The sequence below is a fragment of the Pelophylax lessonae genome, assembly GCF_965119305.1.
Source record: "Pelophylax lessonae genome assembly, chromosome: 1".
Lineage (NCBI taxonomy): Eukaryota > Metazoa > Chordata > Amphibia > Anura > Ranidae > Pelophylax > Pelophylax lessonae.
Window position 1 is genome coordinate 794,373,069 of NC_138768.1, and position 23,833 is coordinate 794,396,901.

Consider the following 23,833-nt stretch of genomic DNA (forward strand, 5'->3'; position numbering starts at 1 on the left):
TGGTGATGAATATGGTGATGGACAGGGGGTCGGCTGGTGATGAATGTGGTGATGAGGGGGTTGGCTGGTGACAAATGTGGTGTTGGGTGGGGGCTTGGTTGGTGATGAATGTGGTGCTGGGTGGGGGGGGGGGGTTGGCTGGTTGGTGATGAATGTGGTGGTGGGTGGGTTGGTTGGTGATGAATGTGGTGGTGGGTGGGGGGGGTTGGCTGGTTGGTGATGAATGTGGTGGTGGGTGGGTTGGTTGGTTGGTGATGAATGTGGTGGTGGGTGGGAGGTTGGCTGGTGATAAATGTGATGGTGGATGGTTAGTGATGAATGTGGTGGTGGGTGGGGGGGTGGTTGGTGATGAGCTTGGTGATGAGTGGGGGGGATGGTTGGTGATGAATGTGGTGGTGGGTGGATTGGTTGGTGATGAGCTTGGTGGTGGGTGGGGGGGATGGTTGGTGATGAATGTGGTGGTAGGTGGGGGGATTGGTTGGTGATGAGCTTGGTGGTGGGTGGGGGGAATGGTTGGTGAAATATGTGGTGGTGGGTGGAGGGGTTGGTTGGTGTTGAATGTGGGGGAGGGCGGGGGGATGGTTGGTGATGAATGTGGTGGTGGGTGGAAGAGTTGGTTGGTGATGAATGCGGTGGTTGGTGGGGGGTTAATTGATGAATGTGAGTTCAACTTTAAAGGTTTTTTTGTAAGGCCCCTTTCACACTTATGCAACCTAAAATTTCCATGATTTTGAAGCGATTTTGACTGGACTTAAAGCAATGCCTATGCCTAGGGACCTCAAAACGCATTAAAATCGGCTTAAAGTAGTGCAGGGACTACTTTGAAGTCGTTGTGACTTGAAGTCGCACAGATATGGACGGTACCCATTGAAAATTATGGAGTACGACTTGTCATGTGACTTCACAGTCCCAAGTCGCAGGACAAGTCGCACAAGTGTGAAAGGGGCCTAAAACAAAGATTGTGTAAATAAAAATAAAAACAGATAACAAACCAGTATAAAGATGCACTTGCAAAAAAAAAAAAAAAAAAGGACCCAACCCAATATCATAATAGGTACCTTTTAAACTGTAGCTTCACCCCTGGTAGAATACACTTACATGGTGGTCTCCCCCTGGCCCAAGCTCCCCTCTGCCACTCCTATACTCACCAGTGCAAGATCCACAGAGATGTCACTGACCAGATGGCAGGATCACTTGTCAGTCAGAATCTTCCTAGCAGTGGCTATGCATGCACATTTCACTCTCTATTCATTTCTATGAAGTTTCCTGGCTCATACTTGAAGGCTCCACTGGTATAAATGGCTACATTAATAGGAGTGCAGAGCACATGTGTGGTCTGTGAAGATTTTGACAACAGACTGCAATCTGGTCAACTGGATCTACGACGAGTATAAGCCTGGGAGAGTGGGCCTAACATATAAGTGTAACTGCATTTTCCTAATAAGAAACAGAAAAATGCAATATTCCCCAACTGTGTATTAATTAAACAAGCAATGCTTACATATGCAAGCTGTATAAAGCACATAAATGTGTAAACATAAACTCATGGAAGAACTTCAAATGCAGACACCCAGTGAGATGCCCTGCAGAGAACACCAGGGTGGAAAGTGCATTTCTGGATTTGTGGTGGCTTTGAACAAACCCGGAGATAAATGTTTGATGACAAATATAAAAATCTGGACATGTCTAGCATCTTCTACACCTGAGCACTGCATAATTAAAGGAACCTCATTAATAATAAATTGGTCCCTCTAGGTTTACTTTGCATCAAGAAAGGAATACCAGCAATAAGCAGCTGTCATGATTATTACTACATATTTAAACAAGCCCTGTCCCGCTTAGAAACGGTAAGTAAAGTTTCAGAGATTTCTATGAAGTTTACCTACATGTAGTTTTGGTCCATTTTGCTATGCATGCTATGAAGTATTTCATGATGGTATTTTATACAGATTGTTGGTGCCCTCTCTGGTAACGGTCTCTGTCTTACAAGTACGATCGGCACTTAGCTGAAGGACTGCTGAGATTGTGCTGTTTTCAGCCAGTCAGGGAAGACTGACAGATTTGACTGAGAAAAAGCAAAAGTAAAGTGTGCCTAAGGCACAGCACTGAGCACCGACGCTGTCTACCTGTACATACATACTGTATATACAAAAACTACATACACACAGCTTTACAAAATCATAACACAAATTATTATAATGCTATTTCAATAAAGCTGATCACCTGAACACACAAATCAAAAAAAACTTAAAGCAAGGCCCCTTTCACACCGATCAATGACCTGTCGGTTTTTAAGGCGGACCTGATCGGATGCTCCATGCATCCCTATGGGGCAGCGGATGTCAGGGGAGACATGTCCGCTGACACCCGCTGCTCTCTGATCCAAACCTGTCCGTGAAATCCGAACGGATGGAAACCCTATTTTCCATCCGTCTGGAGGATCGGATCGGATCAGATGAGAACGGACAGGCGGTCTCTTCTCATTTGATGTCCTCCTAGAGGACAGCGGGGACCTGACAGCTCTGTCTCCGTACACAGAGCGGAGACGGAGTTGTCATCCGCCTGCTCAGCGGGGATCGCGGATCGATCCCCCACTGAGCAGAAAGGACTCCGTCGGGCGGTGCGCCCGTGTGAAAGAGGCCTTACACTTTTCCCATCAGTATAGTGTTACACCATTTTTCCTGAATGTCAGACATCCAGAAAGTGTATTTGTGAATATGTGAGGCATAAAACTTATCAGAAGAGAAAGATCAGTTGATTGACTGTCATGGTGTCTCACACACAAACTTTCATATTTCTCTTCTTTATGCTTTCCAATTCCATGTCCTGTTTTGTAGAAGGATTTTATATTTATTTATGTTACTGTAAGGACCCCAAAGGGAGAACATTTTATACTGACACGTGTTTTAGAAACATCATAGAGCAAGGAGGGTCTAGGTCTAGTATTCATGGGATTTTATGGTGTGTGTGTGTATATATATATATATATATATATATATATATATATATATATATATACACACACACACACAGTATCTCACAAAAGTGAGTACACCCCTCACATTTTTGTAAATATTTTATTATATCTTTTCGTGTGACAACACTGAAGAAATGACATTTTGCTACAATGTAAAGTATTGAGTGTATAGCTTGTATAACAATGTACGTTTTCTGTCCACTCAAAATAACTGAACACACAGCCATTAATCTCTAAACCACTGGCAAGAAAAGTGAGTACACCCCCAAGTGAAAATGTCCAAATTGGCCCCAATAAGCCATTTTCCTTCCCCGGTGTCATGTGACTCATTAGTGTTACAAGGTCTCAGGTGTAAATGGGGAGCAGGTGTGTTAAATTTGGTGTTAAAGCTCTCACTCTCTCATAATGGTCACTGGAAGTTCAACATGGCATCTTATGGCAAAGAACTCTCTGAGGATCTGAAAAAAAGAATTGTTGCTTTACATAAAGATGGCCTATAAGAAGATTGCCAAGACCCTGAAACTGAGCTGCAGCACGGTGGCCAAGACCATACAGCTGTTTAACAGGACAGGTTCCACTCAGAACAGGCCTCGCCATTGTCGACCAAAAAAGTTAAGTGCACGTGCTCAGCATCATATCCAGAGGTTGTCTTTGGGAAATAGATGTATAAATGCTGCCAGCATTGCTGCAGAGGGTGAAGGGGTGGGGGGTCAGCCAGTCAGTGTACAGACCATACGCCACACACTGCATCAAATTGGTCTGCATGGCTGTCATCCCAGAAGGAAGCCTCTACTAAAGATGATGTACAAGAAAGCCTGCAAACAGTTTGCTGAAGACAAGCAGACTAAGGACATGGATTACTGGAACCATGTTCTGTGGTCTGATGAGACCAAGATAAACTTATTTGGTTCAGGTGGTGTCAAGCGTGTATCGCAGCAACCAGGTGAGGAGTACAAAGACAAGTGTGTACAACTTTACATTGTAGCAAAGTGTAATTTCTTCAGTGTTGTCACGTGAAAAGATATAATAAAATATTTACAAAAATTTGAGTGTACTCATTTTTGTGAGATACTCCTATATATATATATATAATATATATATATATATATATATATATATATATATATATATATATATATATATATATATATATATATATATATATATATATATATATACATATACACACACGCACACTCTTACAACATATAACATCCAAGTGAAAGATATACAGTAACTCCAACATGTAAGAAAGAAAATTGAAAAACAGAATCACTGGAGTTGGAAAAATGATCACTCCCTTGCATCAGTATTTTGTTGAACCACCTTTTGCTTTAAATTACAGCCTTTAGTCTGTTGGGATATGTATCTACTAACTTTGCACAACTAGACTTTGAATATTTGCCCACTCTTCTATGCAGAACTACTCAAGTGCAGTTAAATTTTGCGGTGACGTTTGTGCACTGCAGTCTTCAAGTCATTCCACAGATTTTCAATGGGGTTTAAGTCTGGGCTCTGACTAGGCCATGCATGGACATTCACCTTTTTCTTCTTCAACCACTGTGTGGTAATTTTTGCTGTGTGCTTTGGGTCATTGTCATGTTGGAAGTTAAACCTTATTCCGATTGACAACTATCTGGCAGAGGGCAGCAGATTTTCCCCAAGAAGTTGACGGAATTTTGCCCCATCCATTTTTTTTCTATCCTGACAAGTGCTCCAGTCCCTGCTACAGAGTAACACCCTCATAACAGGACATTACCACCTCCATGCTTTACTGTAGGAATGGTGGTATTTGGAGAGTGAGCTGTATTGGATTTCCGCTGGACATATCGTTTGGTGTGGAGGCCAAATAATAAAATTTTAGTCTCGTCTGACAATAACATCTTTTTTCATGTGGCCTCAGAATATTCAAGGTGCATCTTGCCAAAACTCAGTCGTGACTGCATGTGGCATTTCTTGAGGAGTGGCTTTTTGCTTGCAATTCTCCCATACAAGCCATATTTGTTGAGAATTTATGATATTGTTGTCGCATGCACAATGACCACTCTTTGTCATAACATTTTGCAACTACTTCAGAGTTGCTGTAGGCCTCTTGGTAAACTCTCTGACCAGTTTCATCCTGGCTCTTTTATCTATTTTGGAGCTAAATCCTGATCCAGGAAGGGTCTGTGCTGTACCAAATACCTTCCACTTCTTCTTCCTATTTTTTTGCATGTCCCAGAGATAGTTTGACAGTGCCTGCCTTGCCACCCATAGTTCATTGTTTGCTTTAGTTTGCACTTACAGGGACTAAAATAGTTCAGGAAAGCTCTTTTCATACTGAGCTAATCAAAATGACCGCAGCTAATCATAGTTGAAAGTCAAATTACTTTGTGTGCATTGAGAAGGTGATTAGCTACACATGATTTTGTTTACAAGTCATTTTTAGGAAGGGGGGGTGATCCTTTTTCAAACTCAGTAATTCTGTTTTTGTTTTTTTCTGACATGTTGATGTTATACAGTATATTACCAAAAGTATTGGGACGCCTGCCTTTACACACACATGAACTTTAATGGTATCCCAATCTTAGTCAGTAGGGTTCAATATTGAGTTGGCCCACCCTTTGCAGCTATAATAGCTTCAACTCTTCTGGGAAGGCTGTCCACAAGGCTTAGGAATGTGTCTATGGGAATGTTTGACCATTCTTCCAGAAGCGCATTTGTGAGGACAGGCACTGATGTGGACGAGAAGGCCTGGCTCACAGTCTCCGCTCTAATTTATCCCAAATGTGTTCTATCAGGTTGAGGTCAGAACTCTATGTAGCCCAGTCAAGTTCCTCCACCCCAAACTCGCTCATTCCGGACTAAAACTGGGATGCCATTAAAGTTCATGTGCATGTAAAGGCAGGCGTCCAAACACTTTTGGTAATATAGTGTATTACACCAACACATCAGGAAAACATTTTTAAAAATACAAAAACAGAATCACTGAGTTGAAAAAAGGATCATCCCCCTCATAAAAATGACTTGTAAACTTTCGGTAATAAAGGGCATCTTTCACTTGGATGTTGTAAGTTGCAAGAGAAAAAAACAGCTGGATAAAACAAGAACTGTGCCTGTCTTTATTTCAGGCTGCAAAGCAACAAAATTTAATTATTTTTAAGGGGGCAATTCTTTTCTTCTATACCCACTGTATACATGTTTATACAGTATACTGCAGTATACTGCATATACACACACACTATGTATGTATATATATACTCTATATATAACTCTAAAAATGGCAGTACTAAGCTGACCCCAAGCCAACCACAAAATAAAGTTAAAGATACAAAGCCCCTGATAATAAGAACAAAAAAAATCCAGCAAAGGGGAGGACTGTGCATAGGGATAGCAATCAGAATAAAAGTTCCCTAAAAGTTTCCTAACAGACCCAAATCTCTTCCTAAGAAGTTTTCCTATCCTTTACTTATCCTTGCTCTGTGCCCCCCACTCCTTAAAAGTGAGAGGGCTGGCTTATCCAAAAGACAATGCAGTGTATTATGATTAGAAAATAAAATTCTCCTGGGCAAAGCTGCACACAAGTTCACCAGGACCTTGAATCCATAGCATTTGCCCTTAACCCGGCGAACCCCAACCTCATCCCTAGCCTTTGCTTTAAACCTTTAGAGTGGTTTTAAATGCTCAAGTTTTTCTTACCTTCATGCATTTTTGAGTGGACACGCAGAGCAACAACAGTGAGCTTGCTCCGGTGCCCCCATTGCAAACTGCTTGCTTTGGGAGCACTTGGCAAAAGGGAGAGGCCAGGAGCGTAGGCGGGGGACCCGAAAAGAGGTGGATCAGGGCTGCTCTATGGAAAACTGCTGCACAGAGCAGGTAAGTATATTATGTTTGTTTTTTTTTTTTTCTTTTTTTTTTTAGTTGCCTTTACTATCGCTTTAATGGCTGGCTCTTGCTCAGTGAACTTCAGCCTGGATCCACTGATAAGGGACGAGTCAGGGTTCTGTGTATAAAGTGTACACATTCTCCCAAAACTACAGGTATTTTTTTAACATGTAGAAGGGAAAATATTGCAAAAGGTCTCTTTCAGAAAAACGAAGGGGAAAGTTGAGCTTTACCTTTTTTTTCATCCACTATTACACACCACCATCCCCATCCACTATTACACACCACCATCCCCATCCACTATTACACACCACCATGCCCATTAGGACCATAAGAGACCAGGAACTGGATATTACAGAGAATCTGAGACATTGCAACACTTACATTTGATGTTTCCTCTGCTGTGATTGTAAAGGGAGCCGCGATACTGAAGGTTGTTCCAGGCACCTGTGGTGATAAAAAGACAGGTGTAAGCACACTGTTCTGGCTGCAAGACACATTCTTACAGGATGGCGGCAGGATTGCAAACCTCCCGCAACTTTTTTTTACTGACAAAACATAGAAAATTTACTGAGAGCACATTTTGTACTGACATATATGCAGCAGCATATCTCATGTTCTTCTATTGGTGCTGTCTCCTTTGTCTCTGAAAGCACAATGTGGAAACAAAGTCTTTGCCACTTGTATATATGCCTATAGGCTTCCATTGCTGGTCTCCCTGGAGCCTCCCTGATGTGTGAGATCCAGGATGATACTCAAGTACACATACACATTATAGCCTGGGTGTGACCATCCAGGAGGTCACCTGAATTCCACAGTTGGCACTTATGTGCCTTATGGACCAGGGGTGAGAACACAGAAGGCCACCTAATTGTTTTATAGCGATCACCCATGTGCAGTACTGGCTGGGAGCAAGGGATCATAGGACAGTCCTGAAGAAGGAGGTCACATGACGCAACAGTGAGTCTCCATTCACACTGGTACGACTTGTCAGGTGACTTGGTCAGCCTGACAAGTCACACACCGTCGCGTGCCATAGTGTAGTACAGGACCGGTTCTAATAGGAGCGACACAAGTCACTCCGACTTAGAAAAAGGGTCGTGTACTACTTCGGGGTGACCTGGAGCGTTCCCCGATTCAGAAGTTTGGGGAATTGCTGCAAGACTATAACTGGCTGCACAAATTTTGAGGAGGCAAATGTCTTTGTGGCATTAGCCTAACAGTTTTTAGTAGTAACATGTAACTAAAGGGGACAAAGCTTTAAGCAGTGTGGGTACTCCTTTAACAAAGAGATGGTCAGAAAGGGAAGCATTCATTCTCATCTTTTACAGGGTGGCTTTACAAAGACAAGTGATTTTGAAAAAAAGTTTAATTGAAAGTAAACTTGTCATATAATGAAAGTCTAATCAAACAGATTAAACTAGCAAAATGCATAAAAAGCGGATATCCTACAGACCCCTCTACCCCTTTTCCACCAGCCACCTGTAGATAAACTGTGCTAGTCTTCTCTGGGGATCACTTCACAATTCAGCTCCCCTTCAACAGAATTTCCAGATATGAATAATAGAGCACCCTGGGTTTTGGGGCTCTGAGGTGCCTAGGAAGACCATTTAGGCTACTTTCACACTGATCTGCTGCAAAAAAAAGCATGATTTTTACTGCTTTTGTGGCGCGGTTTTTAACCACTTGCTGACCGCCCTATAGCAATTTTACTTCTACAGGGGGGAGCTGTGTGCAGGATCACACACATATTATATATATATATATATATATATATATATATATATATATATATTAATATATATGTTTGTGATCCTTTACTTTCGGGTAGCTGGGGCAGCTGTGAATATACACAGTGGGAGCCAATCAGCGGGTACCAAGGACTCCATGTCCATCGAAACCCGACGATCATCCTGCAGACAGATAGAACAGAGGTCTGCCTATATAAACAAGGCAGATTGCCGTTCTGTCAGTAGGGAAGGCATGGATTCTGTGTCTCTGCAAAAGCAGGGACAAGGATCTATGCATTCCCCTAGTAAAAGCCCCTCCCACACTGCAGTCAAACACTGGCTAGACAAACAGTTAACCCATTGTTTGTCCCTGATGTTAACCTCTTCCCAGCCAGTGTCATTAGTACAGTGACAGTGCATATTTTTTGGCACTGATCACTTTATTAGTGACACTTGTTCCTAAAAAGTTTTAAAAGTTTCAGTTAGTGTCTGAATGTTGGCCGCAATTTCGCAGTCCCACTATAAGTCGCAGCTTGCTGCCATTACTAGTAAAAAATAAATAAATAAAACGCTAAAACTTTTGTGCAAACCAATCAGTATACACTTATTGGGATTTGTTTTACCAAAAATATGTAGGAGAATACATATTGGTCTAAATTTATGAAGAAATTTGATTTTTTTGCAATTTTTAATTGAATGTGCTTTATAGCAGAAAGTAAAAAAATATTGTTTCTTTTTTTTTTTTTTAAATTGTCACTTTTTTTTTGTTTGTAGCGCAAAAAATTAAAAAAAAACTCAGAGGTGATTAAATACCACCAAAAGAAAGCTCTATTTGTATCTACTTATAAAAAGTGGTGTGCACAGACCCTGGTAGAATACCTCATTTTAGACATCCCTCTGTGACTTACCAGATCTCTCAGGAAGTTGGAGGATTTCTTCCCCCAAACAAGACTGCCTCTATCACAGACTGATTGCAAGGCTCATGGCATTTCTGTACAATTGTTATTTCTTTCTTATTTATACTTGAATACACCTCAATCCTCAGCAGTGTGTCTTAGAGTATTGGTTGTGCTTATAATGCTTAACCACTTTACGACCGCCCACCGCAGATGTACTGCAGGAGGCAGCCGCTCCTGGGCGAATCGCCGTACATGTAGGGCGCTCGCTCTCGGGAGTCTAGGGGGCGAGCGTGCGCCGGCGGCGGCGCGCTCCCGCCCCCGCTCGTCAGCGGGGAAGCAGATGCCTGTGTCAGACGGCTCCGTTTGCCGTCTGACACCCGCGATCGCTTCCCGCTGAGAGAGAAGGACAGTCAGCTGTTGTAAACACAGTCGACCGTTCTTCTCCCTGGGATGATCATAGAGATCATGTGATCCTGCTATATAGGATCACATGTCTCTATGGTCATTTCAGAAGCCACGCCCCCCACAGAATCACTCCCCTAGGCTCACATTTAACCCCTTGATCACCCACAGGGTTAAACCCTTCCCTGCCAATGGCATTATTACCGTAACAGTGCATATTTTTAGCACTGATTACTGTAGTAATGTCACTGGTACCCCCAAAAATGTCAGTTAGGGGTCCCATTTGTCCGCCGCAATGTCCAGCAAAAAAAAAAAAAAATCGCAGATGGCCGCCATTGCTAGTAAAAAAAAAAAAAAAACAATAAAAATTACATAAATCTTTACCGTAGTTAGTAGACGTGATAACTTTTGCGCAAACCAATCAAAATACGCTTATTGCGATTTTTTTTTTACCAAAAATATGTAGCAGGAAAAAAATTGGCCTAAAATGTTAAAAAATTTTGATTTTTACATTTTAGTTTTTGGGAATGTCAAAGCAGAATGTGAAATATATATATATATATATATATATATATATATATATATATATATATATATATATATATATATTTTTTTTTTTTTTTTTTTTCAGAATTGTCGCTCATTTTTTGTTTATAGCGCAAAAAATAAAAATCGCACAGGTAATCAAATACCACCAAAAGAAAGCTCTATTTGTGAGAAAAAAAAAGAACGTAAATTTTGTTTGGGTACAACGTCGTATGACCGCGCAATTGTCCGTTAAAGTAATGCAGTGCCGAATCGCAAAATAGGGCCTGGTCAGGAAGGGGGCAAATCCTTCCGGTCCTTAAGTGGTTAATACTGACTGTACATTGTGAGAAGTTACCTTTTTACTGTATCTGCTGTTGCACATCTTTAAATGAAAAAAAAAAAAAAAGCTTTGTGGGAAGATTTGTGGAGGAAAAAAAGGACAGAAATTTTATTTATTATTATTATTTTATTTAGGTGCAGCATCGCACGATCACGTCAGTTAAAATAACGCAGTCCCGTATCGCAAAAAATAACCTGGTCATGAAGGGAGGTAAATCTTCTGGAGATCAAGTGGTTAAAGGACATGTGACTCAAAAACTGCACTTTTTTTGCTGCGTTTTAACTGCGTTTTCTATTGCTTTCAATGGGAAGGTGCATTTTTAATGTGGCTTTGCATGCTTCAAAAATGCTGCAAGCAGGATTTTTTTCACCGCAACAGTAGCGCAATGCCCCAGCATGAACGCATTCATTGATTTTAACAGGAGGAATTTTTCTTTAACTTTTCCGGTGCTTTTTTTTAACCCTTGAAAACCTCCTCAGTGTGAAAGCAGCCATAGGATACATTCAGGTGCCTCTACATGTCTGCATTTTATTCTTGTTCCTAGATATAGATCACTCAAATGTCAAACAGGTTTATTTTATATGAAGGTCTGCTGGAAAACAAGCACACAGAGAGGTGTAAAAAAAAAAGAAAGGAAAGGAGATGCAGCTGATGTATCAAAGGTTCATTTTGTAGATCTGCCCTCAGGGAAATGTGTATTTAGTAAACTGTACCCCTGAAGAATTCTGAAAGGTTAGCACAGCCGGTAGAAGATATTTCAGTCCGTTCTTGGCATTGGTTGTGTTCAGCGACGCTGTGTATGATATAAGGAAGGCATCTCCAGCTGTAAGGGAAAGAAATACACTGCTTAGATGACATCCAGGGATGTGAGGAGAACTGAACCTAATAATTAAACTACATCTCAAAGTCTCACTTCTTCCTCATGCTTCACAGACATTAATAACAGAAAAAAGTTGCTAGCACGTGTTTGGTGTCAAATTTGCCTTCACGAATTGTGTTTTCATTAAAATTAGGGTGTAAGCTCACACACAAGCGGGAGCCCTCCTAAACCTCTTGTCTTGTATAGTATTGTAACTGGACTGCCCCCCTTTATGTTGTAAAGAGCTGCACAAACTGTATATAAATCCTAATAATAATAATAATAATCAAATGCATTTTTCATTTTAAAGCAAACTTTCCTGTTTCTTGACTCTGGCTTCAATATATTGAGGCGCATTTATCAAATTTGTCACAAAGCAAGACAATGCTAAACAAGAGCAGTGAGACAGATTGTGCATCTATATTTACTACAAGGATGCAGCTTAGAGGGGAGCTCCAATCAAAAGGGGAAGTTCTGCCTGTTTGCACCCCTCCACTGCCACATTTGGCACTTTTTGTGGGGGACTGGGTACCTGGTTTTGGCGTTCGTTCGTGACGCTGATGTTTGGCCTTCCCCTCCTTCCTCTGCTGTCTTCTGGGACACATCACAGGTCCCAGAAGACTACGGGACCATTCACATGGTGCAGCGTGGCTCGTGCATGCGCAATAGGAGACCGGCTCTAAAGCCACAAGGCTTCACTTCCCATTTCCCTTACTTGATATGCCGGCGCCTGCACCCGAAGCCGATTGGAGAATTGGTTTGGGTGAGGACATAGCTGGATCCCAGGACAGCTAAGTGTCCTTATATTAAAAGTCAGTAGCTATAGTATTTGTAGCTACCAGATTTTAATTATTTTGGGGGGAGCCTGGAGCTCCTTTTTAAGGCTTCATTTAGATGTGTGGTTGGGGGGTGGGAAAAATGCGTGATGGAGCCGCATTTTTGCCACCCGCCAACCTTCCCCCCTTAAGCTGCAGTAGGCAGCAGAAGGGGGTGTTTACATGCCACGATCACGATGCGATCTGGCATAGTTTACCCGTCATATAACAATTAGCAGGTGGTAAGCCTGCCGAACGCTACACAATCAAGCAAATAAGGAAGCACTGCAAAGGCCCCAAGGCGCGTTTGTCTGCAGAAATGAGGTTAAAATAGGGGGTCAGTAGCCTCTGAAGTGCAATCCGAACACGGATCAGGGTTCAGGGAGATATAGATGCATGTCTAAATCTTCCCTATGCCATAAATTCCTCTCTTAGATGCTCTAAAATAGCATGGCGACCAAATAAAACCTGACCCTGACCACTACTTATTGTGCATCTGTTTAGAAGTTCAAATTACCCTCATCTATAGTGATAAACCTGCCACCGATCTGTGTAAATCTATTGCAGTTGGCTGCCCAGAAAATTGGCTCAGAGGTCGAACAGTACAATAACAAATACTCTTTGCTTTCTCCTGCACCCAAAGCCAATTGAAGAATCGGTTCAAGTGAGGACATCGCCGGATCACTGGACAGCTAAGTGTCCTTATAGTAAAAGTCTGCGCCTATATGTGGTTGGGGGGGTGGGAAAAATGCATAATGGAGCCACGTTTTTGCCACCCACCATCCTATCCCCTTAAGCTGCACTAGGCAGCGGAAAGGGGTTTTACATGCCAAGATCGCGATGCTTCGCGCCTCTGGCATAGTTTACTTGTCAAATAACGATTAGCAGGTGGCAAGTCTGCCGAACACTACACAATAAAGCAAATAAGGAAGCGCTGCAAAGGCTCCATGGTGCGTTTGTCTGCACAAATGAGGTTAAAAAATCTTCCCTATGCCATACATTTCTCTCTCAAATGCTTTAAAATAGCATGGCGACAAAATAAAACCTGACCCTGACCACTACTTATTATTGCATCTGTTTAGAATTCAAATTAGTTTCATCTGCATTGATAAACCTGCCACCAATCTGTGAAAATCTATTGCCTGGAAAATTGGCTCGGAGGTTAAAGAGTACAACCACAAATACACTTTGCTTTCTCCTATAGATACATGCACTCCATCTAAAACACACTATTAATTTGATGTTTATTGTATGTACATTTTTAATAACAAAATACTGGGAAATAGAAAAATATACATTCATTAAAAAATGGTATAAAGCATTTTCCAGTTTTGTTGAATATTATTTATACTTCTTTTTAATGTATCTACCAATATGCAAATCTTACTCTTAGAACAATAAAAGGAAAGGTAAAAAAAGACATTGCAAAACAAGAGGCAGCGTGATTTGCATCTAATTGTGTTGTTAATTTGCTTGATAAATGTCCGTCATTCTGTCTTCCTGACCCAGAAAAATATATATATCCAGCTCTGGGAAATCCATATTTACATACCTTTTCCAAGTCAGTGGTGTTGATTTACTAAAAGCAAATAGGCTGTGCATTTTACAAGTGCAGTTGCGCTCATCTTCCCCAGAGCTTTGTGAATGTGATGAAGCTTCACCACATTTATTAATCTCTGGGGTAAATGAACGCAACTGCATTGCAAAGTGCACAACCTAGTTGCCTTTAGTAAATCAACACTAGCAACTCAAAGCATTGACATACGAGGCTCAGCATAAGCAAGTGCTGACAGGCTCCCTTTAAATCTAAACTCCAAACAGATAAAATAAACAATTAAAAGTTCCAGGCTAACTGTAACTATTAAGGCTCGTTCACACACGCATACATAATCGTACACCCATTTGAGGACCATATTTTGCCTGCACAGGTTTCTGTGTATCGGCGTGCAGGCAGTCCTATTCATGTCAATTGGGATGCAGCAGCTGCACTGACACTGCTTCTGTCCCAATTTGACATCCGTGTGGGTGCAGGTCCCTAAATGCACATTTTCTGCATTCAGAGACCAAAAGCTGCATGCACCCGCACCCACATAGATGTCATATTGGGAGCAGCAGCTGCTGTGTCCCAATTGACATGAATGGGCACAGGGTGTGATGGGTGTGCCTGGGCACACCCTAATCACCTTGTTCGCATTATTATTATCGCTGTGTGTCGGTGGGGAGATGGGAAAGATTTTCCACTGAGTGGCTCAACTTATAAGAGAAGTGTGAAAGAACTTCTCTCTCACTCTAAATCTGCAGGCAGGAAGATAATGTGTAGGTATATATATATATATATATATATATATATATAGATATATATATATATATATATATATATATATATATACACATACAGTGGGTACGGAAAGTATTCAGACCCCCTTAAATTTTTCACTCTTTGTTATATTGCAGCCATTTGCTAAAATCATTTAAGTTCATTCTTCTTCCTCATGAATGTACACACAGCTCCCCATATTGACGGAAAAACACAGAATTGTTGACATTGTTGCAGATTTATTAAAAAAGAAAAACTGAAATATCACATGGTCCTAAGTATTCAGACCCTTTGCTGTGACACTCATATATTTAACTCAGGTGCTTTCCATTTCTTCTGATCATCCTTGAGATGGTTCTACACCTTCATTTGAGTCCAGCTGTGTTTGATTATACTGATTGGACTTGATTAGGAAAGCCACACACCTGTCTATATAAGACCTTCCAGATCACAATGCATGTCAGAGCAAATGAGAATCATGAGGTCAAAGGAACTGCCTGAAGAGCTCAGAGACAGAATTGTGGCAAGGCACAGATCTGGCCAAGGTTACAAAAAGATTTCTGCTACACTTAAGGTTCCTAAGAGCACAGTGGCCTCCATAATCCTCAAATGGAAGACGTTTGGGACGACCAGAACCCTTCCTAGAGCTGGCCGTCCGGCCAAACTGAGCTGTCGGGGGAGAAGAGCCTTGGTGAGAGAGGTAAAGAAGAACCCAAAGATCACTGTGGCTGAGCTCCAGAGATGCAGTCAGGAGATGGGAGAAAGTTGTAGAAAGTCAACCATCACTGCAGCCCTCCACCAGTCGGAGCTTTATGGCAGAGTGGCCCGACGAAAGCCTCTCCTCAGTGTAAGACACATGAAAGCCCGCATGGAGTTTGCTAAAAAAACACCCGAAGGACTCCAAGATGGTGAGAAATAAGATTCTCTGGTCTGATGAGACCAAAATAGAACTTTTTGGCCTTAATTCTAAGCGGTATGTGTGGAGAAAACCAGGCACTGCTCATCACCTGTCCAATACAGTCCCAACAGTGAAGCATGGTGGTGGCAGCATCATGCTGTGGGGGTGTTTTTCAGCTGCATGGACAGGACGACTGGTTGCAATCGAGGGAAAGATGAATGCGGCCAAGTACAGGGATATCCTGGACAAAAACCTTCTCCAGAGTGCTCTGGACCTCAGACTGGGCTGAAGGTTTACCTTCCAACAAGACAATGACCCTAAGCACACAGCTAAAATAACGAAGGAGTGGCTTCACAACAACTCCGTGACTGTTCTTGAATGGCCCAGCCAGAGCCCTGACTTAAACCCAATTGAGCATCTCTGGAGAGACCTAAAAATGGCTGTCCACCAACGTTTACCATCCAACCTGACAGAACTGGAGAGGATCTGCAAGGATAACTGGCAGAGGATCCCCAAATCCAGGTGTGAAAGACTTGTTGCATCTTTCCCAAAAAGACTCCTGGCTGTATTAGATCAAAAGGGGTCTTCTACTAAATACTGAGCAAAGGGTCTGAATACTTAGGACCATGTGATATTTCAGTTTTTCTTTTTTAATAAATCTGCAACAATGTCAACAATTCTGTGTTTTTCTGTCAGTATGGGGTGCTATGTGTACATTCATGAGGAAGAAGAATGAACTTAAATGATTTTAGCAAATGGCTGCAATATAACAAAGAGTGAAAAATTTAAGGGGGTCTGAATACTTTCCGTACCCACTGTGTGTATATATATATACATATATATATATATATATACATATATATATATACATATACATACATACACACGTTATTTTTGAGCTTTGGTGTGCACACCTTTGTGAATGGGGCTGCCTGCATACGGATGCACCTGTGCTACCCGTGCAGGTAAAACACGGCCCTCACACAGACCTTGGTTTTGGAAAACATCAGTAAGGGTTACAGCCTTTTCCAGGGGGACAAAGACAGCACTAAAGTCCTAGCAGAGCCTTCCTCTCACTACATGTTTCTTTGTGTTTTTGCTGTGTCTGTTAGGGTGATTGCCCCTTATTTCCTGCTTGACCAGCCGCTCATCAAATAGACAAGTAGTAGGGAGATTTTACCTTACCTCCTGTTCTGCTTTATACCCATCAAAGACAGTAAATAAGAAGACCTCTCCCAAACAAGGGCATGGGCAACAATAAAGAGTTATTTCATACATTATCCAGAAAAAAAATTGGTTTTGATGGAGGAGAAAGAATATGTGCTAGAATGGGAGAGGGAGTTCTGGGGGTAATTTAGGTAATGCCTTGAGATACAGTGTATGTATATTGTGTGTGTATATATATATATATATATATATATATATATATATATATATATATATATATATATATATATATATATATATATATATATATATATATATACATATACATACATACATACATACACACACAGTATCTGACAAAAGTGAGTACACCCCTCACATTTTTGTAAATATTTTATTAGACCTTTTCATGTAACAACACTGAAGAAATGTGCTGTCCCCTCAAAATAACCCAACACACAGCCATTAATATCTAAACCACTGGCAACAAAAGTGAGTACACCCCTAAGTGAAAAATGTCCAAATTTGGCCCAATTAGCCATTTTCCCTCCCCGGTGTCATGTGACTTTTTAGTGTTACAAGGTCTCAGGTGTGAATGGGGAGCAGGTGTGGAAAATTTTGTGTTATCGCTCTCACTCTCTCATACTGGTCACTGGAAGTTAAACATGGCACCTCATGGCAAAGAACTCTCTGAGGATCTGAAAAAAATAATTGTTGCGCTACATTAAGATGGCCTAGGCTATAAGAAGATTGCCAAGACCCTGAAACTGAGCTGCAGCACAGTGGCCAAGACCATACAGCGGTTTAACAGGGCAGGTTCCACTCAGAACAGGCCTCGCCATGGTCAACCAAAGAAGTTGAATGCATGTGCTCAGCATCATATCCAGGGGTTGTCTTTGAGAAATAGACATACGAGTGCTGCCAGCATTGCTGCAGAGGTCGAAGGGGTGGGGGGGTCAGCCTGTCAGTGCTCAGACCATACGCAGCACATTGCATCAAATTGGTCTGCATGGCTGTCGTCCCAGAAGGAAGCCTCTTCTAAAGATGATGCACAAGAAAGCCTGCAAACAGTTTGCTGAAGACAAGCAAACTAAGGACATGGATTACTGGAATTATGTCCTGTGGTCTGATGAGACCAACATAAACTTATTTGGTTCAGATGGTGTCAAGCGTGTGGCAGCAACCAGGTGAGAAGTACAAAGACAAGTGTGTCTTGCCTACAGTCAAGCATGGTCGTGGGAGTGTCATGGTCTGGGGCTGCATGAGTGCTGCTGGCATTGGGGTACTATAGTTCATTGAGGGAACTATGAATGCCAACATGTACCGTGACATACTGAAGCAGAGCATGATTCCCTCCCTTTGGAGACTGGACACAGGGCAGTATTCCAACATGATAACGACCCCAAACACACCTACATGACCACCACTGCCTTGCTAAAGAAGCTGAGGGTAAAGGTGATGGACTGGCCAAGCATGTCTCCAGACCTAAACTCTTTTGAGCATCTGTGTGGCATCCTCAAACAGAAGGTGGAGAGACTCAAGGTCTCTACCATCCACCAGCTCGGTGATGTTGTCATACAGGAGTGGAAGAGGTCTCCAGTGGTAACCTGTGAAGCTCTGGTGAACTCCATGTCAAAGAAGGTTAAGGCAGTGCTGGAAAATAATGGTGGCCACACAAAATATTGACACTTTGGGCCCAATTTGGACATTTTAACTTAGGGGTGTACTCACTTTTGTTGCCAGCAGTTTAGACATTAATGGCTGGCTGTGTGTTGAGTTATTTTGAAGGGACAGCAAATTTACACTGTTATACAAACTGTACACTCACTACTTTACATTGTAGCAAAATGTAATTTCTTCAGTGTTGTCACATGAAAAGATATAATAAAATATCTACAAAAATGTGAGGGGTGTACTCACTTATGGGAGATACTGTGTATATATATATATATATATATATATATATATATATATATATATAAATCTTTTTACATAAAATACATGTATCCAGCACAACCATGTCAAATTCCTCCATGGTAGGTAGGACATGTACCATGTACATGGTAGGTAGACAATGTTATATCTCGTCTAATATTCAATATACGACTGTCTTAATCACACATTAGGCGAGTACTGAAATAATTATGCAGAGAACAAAGTAGTGTGATTATGCCCATATGCCACATACATGTTGGAAAGTCTATAAATTGCTGCCTTCTTTTACATCAGCGATATAGATTCAAGAATTCATGGAAAGCTTCTGTTTTGACGTGTAGGAAATGAATCTTCTATTGTGGGCACGACTTCTACCTACTCTTCGTGTCAGCGGTGGCATACAGCATATTCACAGCCATTGCGCTGATGTGTGACAAGAATTCTAAAGATCATTCTGCAAAAAACGTATACCGCTTTACCTCCAAGAGATTCTTTTCTGAAAATCTGCATTCCCGAAGAGGATCCGCTGCCGTTATAGTTGAGGTCCTGGATGAGCAGGCCGGTGATGTTGTCAGAAAGGCTGAGATTGGACAGGTTCATTGCGGAGGATGACACCCCAGTGTTGTTTGTGAGCAGTGTGATGGAAGCCGTGTTCTGGTTTCCCTGGTCACTTATCTGGAGGGGAAAAAAATGTAATGAGAAACGGTTTCATTTATAATCTTTGTTATTATTGAAATAGGAGTTAAAATAAATCAAAACAAATGTTTATTTTGATCCATGTCATTCTTTTTCGCTATCCAATCTATGCCTACCTGTGTATAGAGGCTGTTGCAAGCTCGTGGTTGCTTCCTCTCTTATGTCACAGCTGTCGAACCATCCCTAGGTAGCAGCTGTGAATACTCTGTGTTAACAACTTACAGGTGAACTGCAAATTGCAGGTGCCTTTTTTTTTTGCCCCGGAGGTGCATGGGAATGTAGGCTGCACACTTGACCCAATAAAGCAACCCACCAAGAAACAAACAATTACACAAGGAAATTGTAGTAAAATGGCCGCGGCATCTTTATTGGTATATAAATAATTCATAAGTAAAATCCTTATTAGAAATTAATAAATAGACAAATATTCAAAACTTAAAATTCAAATATATACATATCTCAGTCATAGAACTCGAGCGAATAAACTCAAATAAATTAATTCATCAGAAGTCCCCCCTTTTGTTCAAGGGTGACATAACATAATAGGTGCTGCGACAGGTTGGGGGAGGAGGGGAGCTCGCCAAACCGTTCAAAGTCAACTGCGACGGGAGCCCTCATGCGACGCCTTATATAGCCCTCCTCACGCATGAAAAACGTGTGTCTCCCACCTAAAAAACATGTGACAAGCGCAAGGAGGCTAAAAGACACAGTAACCCAAATTTTTTTTCATTTTTCTTAAATAATTTTAAAAATTTTATTTTACAGTGGCCACCACACTGCCATGTCGCGGGCACTCAATTGTGCCCACTTGCCATTCTCATCCTACTCAAAATGAATGGGCTGCCTTAAGCAATGTATGTTAATGCATTGAACACGTGAATAGGTATTTCCTGCTTATCAATATTTAAAAAAAATACTTAAGGGTATAGCAAATAAAAAATAGAAAATATAGAAAATATAGTATAGAAAATATAAAATAAACAATTACTACACAAGCCATGTTATAACTTAAAGTAGAACTATAGGCAAAAATGTATTTTTTTTTTAATAGAGTAAGGGAGGGTCATAACCCATGTCAGTTTATTTTTTGCCTTTCTCTCCCTATTTCCCATTGGGGAGATTTCCCTTCACTTCCTGTCCCATAGCCAAACAGGAAGTGAGAGGAAATCCCTGAAAATTAAGGGAATCTATTGGGGACCCCCAGGTCACCAGAACTAGTGTCCCCATCAGAACATTTCTCCTCTATTACTTTACTGGGGACAACCCAACATTTTGGGATTTTCCTTTTCTTTCAGTCTGGGTTCACACTTACGTGATGCGAATGGGTGCAATTCTCATGTGGATTTTTGCTGGAGTTCAGTGCGATTTTGCTTTGATAATTGTGCTAAAGACTGCACATTGCGATTGCAATGCAAATTTAATGCATTTTCAGATGGGATTGGACACAGCTGTGATTTCTGCGAAGGGTGAAACATGTAAAAATCTACACAGTATTTGCACACATCTGAACACAAGATGCGATTTCATGTCGGTTTCCATTGATGTCTATGGAGAGGAAAATCACACCGCAAAGCAGTAAACTTGCACAGGACCCTTTTTGTTGCCACGTCGCATTTGCATAGCAATCGCAACGCACAGATATGAGCGATCGTCATTGAACACAATGTGTTTTTGCATGAAATGCGAATCTAGGCTTTTTGTAACGCATCAAATTTACAACAAATTTGCATCAGTGTGAACTGGCACACAAATGATAATGGTAAAGAGGATAAATATAGAGGGTGAATCTCCCTAACGCGGCACAGACAGCAATAAAATCTGACAGGTGTTCTAATCCCTCTACACTCTGCCCAAAACTAAAAAAATAAAAAGGTTTTTCTTTAACCACTTCAGCCCCGACAGGTTTTACCCCCTTAATGACCTGGCCATTTTTTTTCAATACGGAACTGCGTTAATTTAACTGACAATTGCGCGGTCATGTGAAGCTGTATCAAAATAAAATTGATGTCCATTTTATCCTACAAAAAGAGCTTTCTTTTGATGGCATTTGATCACCTCTGTGGTTTTTATGTTTTGCGCTATAAACAAAAAAAGAGCGACAATTTTGAAAAAAGACAATATTTTTTAATCTAAAACACATTCAATAAAAAAAAAAAAAATTAAAAGAATTAAATTCTTCATCAATTTAGACCAATTTGTATTCTGCTACATATTTTTGGAAAAAAAAAATCCCAATAAGTGTATATTGATTGGTTTGTGCAAAAGTTATCGCGTCTACAAACTTTAGGATATTTTTTATGGCATATTTATTTATTTTTTTCTAGTAATGCGGCAAACAGTGATTATTAGCAGCACTGCGACATTGTGGCAGACAAATCAGACACCTAACTGACACTTTCGACACTTTTTTGGGGACCAGTGACACTAATACAGTGATCAGTGCTAAAAATATGCACTGTTCCTGTACTAATGATACTGGCAGTGATGGGGTTAACATCAGGGGTGATCAAAGGGTTAAATGTGTCCCTATGGGGTGCTTGCTAAGTATGGGGGGTGGGTTGCTCTGACTGGGAAAAAATGACGCAGAGCGTCATTCTGCCTCTCTGGGGAATGATCACGGGTGGCTAGCAGACATCCGGGCCGCCGGACCCGCTGATTGGCATCCCCTGTGTCCAATCAGCGTGGGAGTACGCCTCCGGAGGTGCCCCCCCCCCCCCCAGTGGCTATTGCACGAAATGTAATTTCGTGCAGTAGAGCCGATCTGCCGCAGTTTGATATGTGGTAGGCGATTGGCAAGGGGTTAAACAGAAGTCAATGCAAGTCGTGCCGGAGTCGCACCAAAAGTACTGCAAGAACCTTTTTCTTAAGTTGCGCCTATTAGAACAGTTCCATTGCAAGAGGGCGTGACTTGTCTTGCGACATGTGCTCTCAAACTTGAACCGGGCCTTAGTAAGTAAAGGCCATACCGACTGAGGTTGTCCTGTACAAGATTGTATATCACCTAATCCACCCCTATACTGAAAGCTGGAAAAAGATGCAATCGGGTATATTTAGTAACTGCATCTGTTCTAGGATTTTAAAGCAAACAAAGCTTTTTGATTAGACCACAGACTTTTAACATGTGTGGCTGCAACCTGCAAGTGTGACAATTTTCACCTTTGAAGAGAGGCACAAAGTGTGGAACACGGCTGTGAGATGAATGCAAAAACACTACATTTTATCTGATGGCAGATCTCTTAACAGAAACGCAAACAGCTAATGGGAGGTGTAAAAATAACCTCTGAATACAAATGGTCTCCTGCATGATGATGGCTTAATCAAAGGTGTTCAGATGCATCAGCAGTAAGCAAAGAAGACAAATTAACAGTGACATGTAATCAGTTTTGAATTGTACAGACGGTGTGTAGACGTCAGGGTAACAGAAAGCAGAGGCCCAAAACACAAAAATATGCATTAAAGAGGACCTGTCACTCTATCTAGAGATAAATATATATATATATATATATATATATATATACACACACACATGTATCGAGGCAAACAGCTAATTTTATAGATAAAATACATATATTAGTGCTGTTAAGCAAATTTGCATTTCTGTTCATACAGCCCTGAGATTTACATTTCTGCCACACAGCACAGCCCTGCCTGGCAGGAGAGGAGATTGAATCTTTGCTGCAGTTTGAATTTTACTTATCGCTAGAAAGTGTGTTTCACCTTTCACTGCACATTAGTGTGTTTCTTCATATTACATAGTTAGTGAGGTTGAAAAAAGACATCCGTCCATCCAGTTCAACCTATGATGTGCTATGTGTTTGCTGTTAACCGTACATTGTATACCCCTGTGTGTTGTGGTCTTTAAGGTGCCCATCTAATAGATTTTTGAAACTATCGATGCTCCCTGCTGATACCACTGCTTGTGGAAGAAGGTTCCACATCCTTACTGCTCTGATAGTAAAGAACCCCCTACGTATTTTAAGGTTAAACTGCCTTTCCTCTAGTTTTAGTGAGTGGCCACGTGTCTAAAGCCCCGTACACACATACCGATCGTCGGCCGAAAAGCTTCGGCTGACGACCGATCTGCCGATTGTAGGCTTGTTAGTATGATGCCTCCGACAGCCGACAGCGCACATTCGGCCGAAAAGAATCTGTCATGTAAGCATTAAAATGTTTGTATGCCGACACCAGAGCGGCCGATTGTTCGCCAGTCAGTACAGAATTCGGCCGACAGACCGCAGATTTGCAAGACTGGGCATGCTCAGAAAAGGAAAAACACAGGGAAAGTTAACCATTACATGACATCACTTCTGCAGTCGGCTGTAGTCGGCGGACAAAATTCTTGTGCAGTCTTTTGCACTTTTCAACAGACACCGACAGCCCTGGACAAAAGACGGCCGATCGTTCGG

The 23,833-nt window shown here is 41.4% G+C and overlaps 1 protein-coding gene across 1 annotated transcript in view; it reads right to left on the bottom strand.

Annotated features, from left to right (window-relative positions):
• EVC2 (EvC ciliary complex subunit 2) overlaps window positions 1–23,833 on the bottom strand; it is a 316,078-nt gene that overhangs the window by 225,033 nt on the left and 67,212 nt on the right. The window contains exons 5-7 of the mRNA XM_082263099.1: window positions 19,211–19,406; window positions 11,454–11,563; window positions 7,226–7,288 (exon numbers count right to left, since the gene is read on the bottom strand). Of these exons, the coding sequence (XP_082119225.1) occupies window positions 7,226–7,288; window positions 11,454–11,563; window positions 19,211–19,406 (369 nt within the window). The remainder of the gene's footprint in view (window positions 1–7,225; window positions 7,289–11,453; window positions 11,564–19,210; window positions 19,407–23,833) is intronic.